The following is a 9,505-nucleotide window of genomic DNA, read 5'->3' as shown; positions in this document are numbered from 1 at the left end:
CTCGAAACATAGCATGCTGAGGACATCTGCTGGTTAAAGCTGTGTAATTGCATCAAGAACAGCAAAAACATGTTGTACACTTTGAAACCGCAGTGCGCAAGCTTAAAATATCGTTCTCGTTCGTTGGTGTGGACGCAAATATAGTTATCGTTCTTGGTGTTAACAGGCCTTTAGGGTTCTCATGCAAAAAACACAAAACAGAGTAAATATATATATAATAGTCATATAAATATGACTATTAAACCATGAAAATAGGTTATTTATTGCTTTGTGACAAAGATTCTTTCATTTATTTATTTTGTGCTATTTGTGCCATTGTTTTGACATGTTATTTTTGAAGTGCAAGATTTGTTGCAGTGCAAGGTCCGGTTACAATCTAATTAAAATTCATATTAAATTCAACAATTTTTTTTTTACTAAATATAAATAAACAATTAAACCATGTGAAGCAATACAATGCCAATGCCACAAGAAGAGGTCACTTTATTTTGGCACTTGTCACACATGAAAATATTCAAAGCATTTTTTTTTTTTTTTACAGAAAGTCAAAGACTTGATAATGACTGAGAACATCATCAACATACAAACAGATGCTTGCATGACATGCAACAGACATCAACCCTCTCTAGTGTCAGGGAGATGAGCTCCTTATCACGGCCCTTGATGAAGAGTCCCAAAGCTCTGATGCAGTGATTAAGCAGTCTTCTGAGAGGCCAGTGCAGTTTACTTCTAAAATGGCTTTTGAAGATCTAAGCAGGCACCATCCAAAACACAGAACGAAGTTAGTCTTCAGAGAGGAGAAGCACTTGATACAGTCCAGTTTCTATTTAATACATCTCCAGAACGTACCTACAAGGCCTACTAAGCAAAAAACAGTAGTGCTTTGAGATCTAAACTGTTCCTGTTTCTTGAAAATCCACCATTTAATGTGTAGTCCTGGTTTTTATAGCAATATATAATGCCATAAAAATATTCGGGCATATTGGAAGGCATTGCTCCACTTACATTAAGAATACATGAATAATATATGCCTGTTAACTAATTTAGCAGGCAATATCAGATTATTAGAAGAATTTGTGCGACAATATGCATTAATTATGAAGCAGGAATTATGAATATAACTTTTTAATGTTAAGAACTATCTTTTTAAAAGTAATTTCAGATCTTGCAGCAAATTGAGTCAGTGTTTCAGAGAGAGATTCTGTTAATATTTGTTGCATGAATAAAGCATGATTTAGACTTCCTTATAATTTTAAAAACTTTAAATATATTATTTTCACCCAGCCCGTATTTTGCACAACTGGAAATACTTATTCCGATTTGCATCACGTTTAAATGTGCAATCACCACAAATACACAATAAAACTGACCTTACAAATTTGGATGTATATGAAGCTCTTGGCTTTTACATTCTCAGCCATCATCTGTGATGTCACTTCCTATACATTTGCCTATTGCCTCTCTTTATGACCAATTTTAAAGAGCCCTTGTTGCTTACATTTTTCTCTTCAAATGAAATACAAAAATCTGTCATTCTTTGCATGAATTCTGTTCAGTAATTTTGATGGAATTTGTGAAGAAACAGTCAAAAGGGGTTTTAAAATAAGAAACAGACTGAAGAATCTTCAATCTAGATACAGCACAGAACAGAATTGAGTAAAAAACACAATATCGCCACCCACTGGATGAAAACACAGTTCACAGAACAAAGTACAGGAACGGTTAAGATATGCTACAAAATAAAATCTCATTATACTGACTGTCAACCAAAATATAGCCAGTCCTAAACTTGCACTTTCGACACATTCGAAATGAGAAAATCCTCTTGATTTCACCCTTTGAATGGACAAACCCCATTATCAATTGCCATACTACTTTTACATAATGACACACATTGAATAAATCACCATGACAAATAAGAGAAAAGTCACTTTAGGTAATTCGCTATTATGATTCTAAAATGCCAACTATGTCCTAAAACTTCTACTTGGACTGAGACAAAACAAAACAACATATTTTGTCATTTGTCTTAAAGAGCCTTATGTTAATGCATCAATACTGACACAGAGCATACTTGGTAAATGAATGCCAATTTGAAAAGTTAAATATCATGATTTACTGTACATGATTTTAAAACTGCATTAAATGTATGACACATATAGAAGACACATGGCTTTAAAGATCACTTCGAATGTCGCTATCTAAAAATGCCTACATGATTCATTTTACTTGTCTAATCCACAACACTGAAAATGTTTCCACGAAGATTAGAGGTGCAGTTCAAGCCTTCTGTTAAATAAGAATAGTAGAAGAATCCATTCAGTTCTCTTCCACCCCACAGAATAAAAAATAAACCTGCTTTTGCAGAGCTTATGCTACCATTCTTTACCATGCGGAAGGCCTGGGCAGCTGCATCAAATGGCTTTTAAATACAATACATACATTAACATGCACTGCAGCCTCTGGATGGCACTAGAAACATTTTAAATGCACAGTAGAATCACATGTCGCACACTCTTTTAAAGGAACAGTTCGCCCAAAAATTAAAATTCTATCATGATTTACTAATCCTTATACGGGTTTAGAACTAGAGGGTGAGTAAATGATGACCAAACATTATTTCTGAGGTGAACTGTCCCTTTAGGATCACACTGGTCATTCTACAGTGTCCTAGATGAATGAAAACCTTCCCAGACTCAGTCTGTGAGCAAAGAAAGATCCTAATCTCTAAATGCTAAAGACGTAAAACTGAATTGTACAGATAGAATACAGAGGAATTAAGATCCAGGGTGTTGAAAGCATATAGCAGGTGTTAAACTCTCTCAGGCTCTTGTTTTTCCTTTCATAGAGTCCTGGTTCTCTGAAGTGTGACAGGCGGGTGGTTTTCTGAGAGAGTGGTGCTTCAGTGCTGGAGAGGGGCGGTGCTGTGCGTCACCTGTTCGATCCAGGGCAGGTAACGGCTGACCCGTGAATACACACCTGGGTACGAGGGGTCACCGCAGCCGTGACCCCAGGAAATGACCCCTGTCAGTACCCAGCGCCCTGCCTCACCCTGACATACAAGCGGACCCCCGCTGTCGCCCTGGCAGCTGTCAGCATGCTTTCTGAGGTCAGACGTCATGCTTCCAGCACACAGCATGTCGTGGCTAGTGAAACGCTCGCCATAGCGCTTCTTACATTGCCACGAGGGCAGAAGAGGAACCCAGGCCTGAAGAAGAGTGCTGGGATGCTCGGTATCTGAAAAATAAGGGAAAAACAAATGGTGAAACACTATTTGCAACACATTTAAAGGGACAGTTAATTTAATATGACATTTCTGTCCTTCTTGTCATTTCAAACAAAAGAAGATATATATATATATATATATATATATACACACATATATTACCAAGGCATGACATTAACACCTGCCAACCTGCCAAATGCAGGTGGATTTCAGCAGCGGCGTGTAACACAGTCACTCCTACTAGCCACTTTTTTTTCATGTAGTCTTTTAATTAAAAAAACATTTGAAACAATAAACTAAGTGCAATGTAGTGTTGTCAGAAATATCGATTTTTCGATACATATTGATACTGAAATACCTGAAACGCTTCTAATACAAATTTTCTGCAGAATAGATCCACAATACCAGCTGCACTCATGCTACAGGGCTTGAATTTCGGCATGGGATTGTGTGTATTGCGCATCATTTTAGCTATTCACGCAAATTTTGTGCTCACACCCAAAGTGTGCACACATAAAGTAGCCTCTCAGTACTATATTCAGTTCTTTTTCACTGCTTTTTGTGCTTAAACAGTCAAATACACACAAAATAATGACAAAATGCTGGTCTTGGCGAGTATGCACATAATACAGTCAGTATATGTTTAAGTGAATGTAAAGCGTTGTGTAACAGTATAATGGATCCGTGCATCACGTCTTAAAGCAGCCTAATATACCTCCTGTCAAATTATGAGATCATATTAAAAATATCTATATGGCAGTTTTCCTGATGTCAAAATTGTGGCCAGTGAAAATGCTGAGTGACTAGTAACTTTGGATATATATATATAAATATATATCTATAATATATATATATATATATATATATATATATATATATATATATATAAAAATATGCAAAAATTGTTTTCAACATTGATAATTACAAGAAATTTTTCTTGAGCAGCAAATCAGCATATTAGAATGATTTCTGAAGGATCATGTGACACTGAAGACTGGAGTAAATGATGCTGAAAATTCAGCTTTGTCATCTTAGGAATACATTACATTTTAAAATATTATTAAATAGAAAACAGTTGTTTTAAATTGTAATAATATTTCACAATATGCAATATTGCTATTAAAAAACTAATTAAATATGGCCTTGGTGAGCATAAGAGACTTCTTCCAAAAATGTAAAAACAAATCGTAAAGATTCGAAACTTTTGAATAGTAGTGTATATACAAAAAATGTAAAAATGTATATAAAAAAAATGAATATGTAAAAAAAAAATGCATTTCATGACATGCCAATATTGTGCCCACGTAAGAACAACCCAACATTACCTGTCATTCCCCAGCCAGTGATGACACAAGACGCAGGTCTCTTGCCCCACTTGCTGCCAGGTGCGGGCAGGCAGGCGGCGTTAGTATGAGGGTTAAAGGCCACGCACTTCCCCTCGGCGCCCTTCAGCCGGATCAGAGCCACGTCATGCTCCCAGCTCTCCGTTCGGTACTTCCTGTGCACCTCTATGCGCTCTGGAGAAAGCACACGTTCAAAATCATCCTGCTCCCGCGTGTGATAATCCCCGAGCTTCACCACGTACCGTGAAGCATCACTGCCAAACCTGTAGAATTAAGACATTCATTCATATTACAGATGATGCATTGCCATTTCAATCATTCCACTGCTACATAAATTCATGAACTACCACTCAAAAGTTTGTGGTCGGTAAGATTTGTTTATTGTTTCTGAAGGAAGTCTCTTATGCTCACCAAGGCTACATTTATTTTATTAATAATTTGAACACTGTAATATTGTGAAATATCATATCATTTAAAATAACTGTTTTCTATTTTAATATATTTTAAAATGTAATTTATTCCTAAGATGACAAAGCTGAATTTTCAGCATCATTACTCCAGTCTTCATCAGTCACATGATCCTTCAGAAATCATTCTAATATGCTGATTTGCTGCTCAAGAAGCATTTATTATTATTATCAATGTTGTGCTGCTTAATATTTTTGTGGAAACTATGATACTTTTTTTTTTCAGGGCTCTTTGATGAATATAAAGCATTCTTTTTAAACATAAATCTTTTGTAATATTATAAATATCTTTACTGAGTAATTTTATGCATCCTTGCTGAATAAAAGTATTAATTTATAATATAAAGTATTATTTTTTATATTTGACCCCAAACTTTTAAACAGTAATGTAAATACAATTGGGATCTTGATAAGTTAAAGCTTTAGAAAGCTTTTATATTTAAATGAAAAGTTTTTTAAATGTATTTGTGCCAGATGACATCTGAAATACATATGCCAGTGTTCTTCAACTACTTCTATTGAGGACCAGAAATCAGAGGGGCGACAAACATTTTTCAGAATAATTATCAGGTTTTAGCAATTTTAGGACAAATTAGGGAATTGAAGAAAATTAAACTGTTAAAGCGAATATATTCAACTGACATTGGAAAAACAATAAATTTAGAACTGTACAATAAATCATTAAGTAAGCCAGTGAAGAAAAATTATTTTGTACTTCGCAGTGCAGATATTTGTCCTTGATATGTAACTTTCAGGATTGCAGAGTGCTTCTTATTTTTGTGCTCTTAGTGATTTAATCAAAATCATTGAGTTGAAAAATTATTATGGAGTCGAATTTGGCCCTTGAGGCTATAGTTGAGGAGCCCAGGCAGCTAATACCACTGATGTCCAGCAGGTGTCTCTCTTACCGTTTGAAGCAGTGAGCTGCAGTGAGTAGCCAGCAGGAGTTGATGAGAGTGGCTCCGCACAGAGGCTGATTCCCTTTAGACTGAGATCTGAGCCACAGGGACGCCTGCCAGGGCCAGTCACCCCTGTGGGATATCATATTTATGCGTGCCCACACACACACACACACACACACACACACACAAACACAATGATGTCAAGAAATAAAGAAACTGCTGAAATCCACCTGCATTTGGCGGTTGTTAATGTCAAGCCCTGAATACTACTATAGTAGTTATTCATGTTTTGAATTAGCCTTCATTTTTTAAATTTTCATATATATTTTTATTTTATATTAGTTTAATAGTTTAGTAATTTTGTGTTTTTGTCATTTTTATTATTGTTATATTTAATTTTCTATTTAGCTTTATTTTTATTTTAGTTTTGGTAATGTTAGTTTTTAACTTAATCTTTAATTTAATTTATCTCACTTTGACCAATTGCCGATGACGGGATCTAGAAAACTGAGAGAAAACAATTTAATTTAATGAGCCTTTGAAGAAAAGGTTCTATATAGAACCTTAAAGGGTTCTGTCAGGTGCTTCATTATTATAGAACCTTTTAGGAGTTCCCATCATGGGATCGTTTAATGGATTTATTTTTAAAGAATTAATTTTGTTTTAATTCATTTTTAATTTTAATTAAATTTTATGAATTAAACAACTTCTAAACATACTTTATCACTAGAAAAAAAAAATCAAATAACCTGTTAAACATGAAAGTATTATGCAATAATTTAATACATTTCTCCTATATAGAGCCTTTTGGGCATAATGCTTTCTTTAAAATTGAGTCAACAACTCGTATTTGCAATCCATTTTGAACAAATATGCACAACATGTGTTCTAGAACTGATTCCACAGCAGTAAAATTTAGATGACTGCTTACCTGAGAGATTTGTATCCTCCCACAATCCTCTTGCTGCGTCTCTCAGCGCCAGCTCTCAAACCGCAGGTGTGCGTGCCCACCACTGCTATGTCAGCCTCTGGCTCCGGCAAATAATCACACACTACACCTGCATCCTGTCCGTGCTTACAAGTGTGGCTGTCTTGTCCTTTAGAAGGGCACTCTCCGAGGAATGACTCCTTCCCAGTGCACCTCACATTGGTCAGATGGATGGGCCCCTTCCCTGCTCCGAAATAACCCATAGGTCGCGCTTTTGACACCCCACTGCCATAGAGAGTAAAAAAAAAACATTTAAAAGACATTTTCTCTTTTTCTTTACCAAGCTATCTCCATTTATCAAGCCTGAGAAAAGATAATAAATCATATTCCACAGTACTATTATGAGTTGATTTTGAGCTAAGATGTTGCAAATTGTTCCCTACGTGAATCCAAGCTGCCTGCAGACGACAGCAGCACTGACATCATTCCAGCCATGATCACAGACACTGCCCCACTCTCCGTTAAGAAACACCTCCACTCTGCCCTCTTTTCTATTGTCGCCACCTGCCAATCGTACTAGAGGACCTAAAACCACAGAAAAGAAAGCAAATATTTGGTCACTTGGAGTACTCTTTAAATATGTATGTATATATATATATATATATATATATATTTTATATATATATATATATATATATATATATATACCCATCAGGCATAACATTATGACCACCTTCCTAATATTGTATTGGTCCCACTTTTGCTGCCAAAACAGCCCTGACCTGTTGAGGCATGGACTCCACTAGACCCCGAAAGGTGTGCTGTGGTAACTGGCACCAAGATGTTAGCAGCAGATCTTTTAAGTCCTGTAAGTTGCGAGGTAGAGCCTCTATGGATCGGACTTCTTTGTTCAGCACATCCCACAGATGCTCGATTGGATTGAGATCTGGGGAATTTAGAGGCCAAGTCAACACCTCATACTCGTTGTTGTGCTCCTCAAACCATTCCTGAACCATTTTTGCTTTGTTTTTTTGCATTTTTGCTTTGTGGCAGGATGCATTATCCTGCTAAAAGAGGCCACAGCCACCAGGGAATACTGTTTCCATGAAAAGGTGTACATAGTCTGCAACAATGCTTAGGTAGGTGGTACGTGTCAAAGTAACATCCACATGGATGGCAGGACCCAAGCTTTCCCAGCAGAACACTGCCCAAAGCATCACACTGCCTCCGCCGACTTGCCTTCTTCCCATAGTGCATCCTGGTGCCATGTGTTCTCCAGGTAAGCGATACACACACACCCGGCCATCCACATGATCTAAAAGAAAACGTGATTCAATAGACCAGGCCATCTTCTTCCATTGCTTCGTGGTCCAGTTCTGATGCTCTGGTGCCCACTGTTGGCGCTTTCGACAGTGGACAGGGGTCAGCATGGGCACCCTGACTGGTTTGCGGCTATGCAGCCCCATACGTAACAAACTGCGACGCACTGTGTATTCCGACACCTTTCTATCAGAACCAGCATTAACTTCTTGAGCAATTTGAGCTACAGAAACTCATCTGTTGGATCGGACCACACGGGTCAGCCTTCATTCCCTACTTGCATCAATGAGCCTTGGCCGCCCATGACCCTGTTGCCGGTTCATCACTGTTCCTTCCTTGGACCACTTTTGATAGATACTGACCACTGCAAACCAGGAACATCCCACAAGAGCTGCAGTTTTGGAGATGCTCTGACCCAGTTGTCTAGCCATCACGATTTGGCCCTTGTCAAACTTGCTCAAATCCTTACGCTTGCCCATTTTTCCTGCTTCTAACACATCAACTTTGAGGACAAAATGTTCACTTGCTGCCTAATATATCCCACCCACTAACAGGTGCCGTGATGAAGAGATAATCAGTGTTATGATGAAGAGATAATCAGTGTTATTCACTTCATCCGTCAGTGGTCATAATGTTATGCCTGATCGGTGTGTATATATATATATATATATATATATATATATATATATCAGTGGCGTTTCCTCCGAGGAGGCAAGAGAGGCAGTGCCTCCTCAAAAAAAAAAATAGGATGAGAAAATAATCCATATTACATATAAAACAACACAAATATTACAAATTACGACATTAAAAAGAGCGCAAGTCACTCATATTTCTAAAGGAACACTGCCCAACAGCGACACCCGCAGGCAAAGTTACAGCAGGAGTCATGCCTCCCTTTCCACTCGTAGAAAACCATTAGACCCTCTATAGTGTGCGGTGGGTTTTGTGGGGGGTAATTGAGAATGAATGGGGGAAAGTCACGTGAGAGGGGGGAAAGTCACATGAGAGGAGGCAATGTCTCCATCGCGCTATGATTGGATGTAATTGGTTATGATTGGATATGATTGGTTTGTGCGATAAATCCCGCCTCTTGTTTCCGTGCACGTGCTGTGCGTCAGTTTGAATGAACAAATGATGGCGTCAGTGGGAAGACTAATTGAAAAGTAAGTAAACATATCACCCAGTTAGATATCATCGCTTTATGTTATGTCAAAATCAAACTTGAAATGGACTGAAAACATGTTTTTTAGTGCAATCAGCTTTTGGTGTAATTAAAAATGCATCTTCGTGTCTGTGACAGACGGTGTTTACAGAGCATG

General features: G+C 37.4%; 2 protein-coding genes across 2 annotated transcripts in view; one reads left to right on the top strand and one right to left on the bottom strand.

Moving 5' to 3' along the window:
• Positions 1-463: 463 nt before the first annotated feature.
• The window catches only part of si:ch73-127m5.1 (neurotrypsin), a 38,903-nt gene continuing 29,861 nt past the window's right edge, over positions 464-9,505 (bottom strand). Inside the window, exons 10-14 of the mRNA XM_051915614.1 lie at positions 7,310-7,451; positions 6,870-7,151; positions 5,945-6,067; positions 4,552-4,832; positions 464-3,237 (exon numbers count right to left, since the gene is read on the bottom strand). Of these exons, the coding sequence (XP_051771574.1) occupies positions 2,903-3,237; positions 4,552-4,832; positions 5,945-6,067; positions 6,870-7,151; positions 7,310-7,451 (1,163 nt within the window). The 3' untranslated portion in view covers positions 464-2,902. The remainder of the gene's footprint in view (positions 3,238-4,551; positions 4,833-5,944; positions 6,068-6,869; positions 7,152-7,309; positions 7,452-9,505) is intronic.
• LOC127524207 (cannabinoid receptor 2) overlaps positions 8,912-9,505 on the top strand; it is a 4,424-nt gene continuing 3,830 nt past the window's right edge. Inside the window, exon 1 of the mRNA XM_051915672.1 lies at positions 8,912-9,505. This exon is cut by the window's right edge and continues 1,191 nt beyond it. The gene's annotated coding sequence lies outside the window, so the exon portion shown is untranslated.

The sequence above is a fragment of the Ctenopharyngodon idella genome, chromosome 12 (genome assembly GCF_019924925.1).
Source record: "Ctenopharyngodon idella isolate HZGC_01 chromosome 12, HZGC01, whole genome shotgun sequence".
Lineage (NCBI taxonomy): Eukaryota > Metazoa > Chordata > Actinopteri > Cypriniformes > Xenocyprididae > Ctenopharyngodon > Ctenopharyngodon idella.
This window is presented reverse-complemented; position numbering and strand designations above follow the sequence as displayed.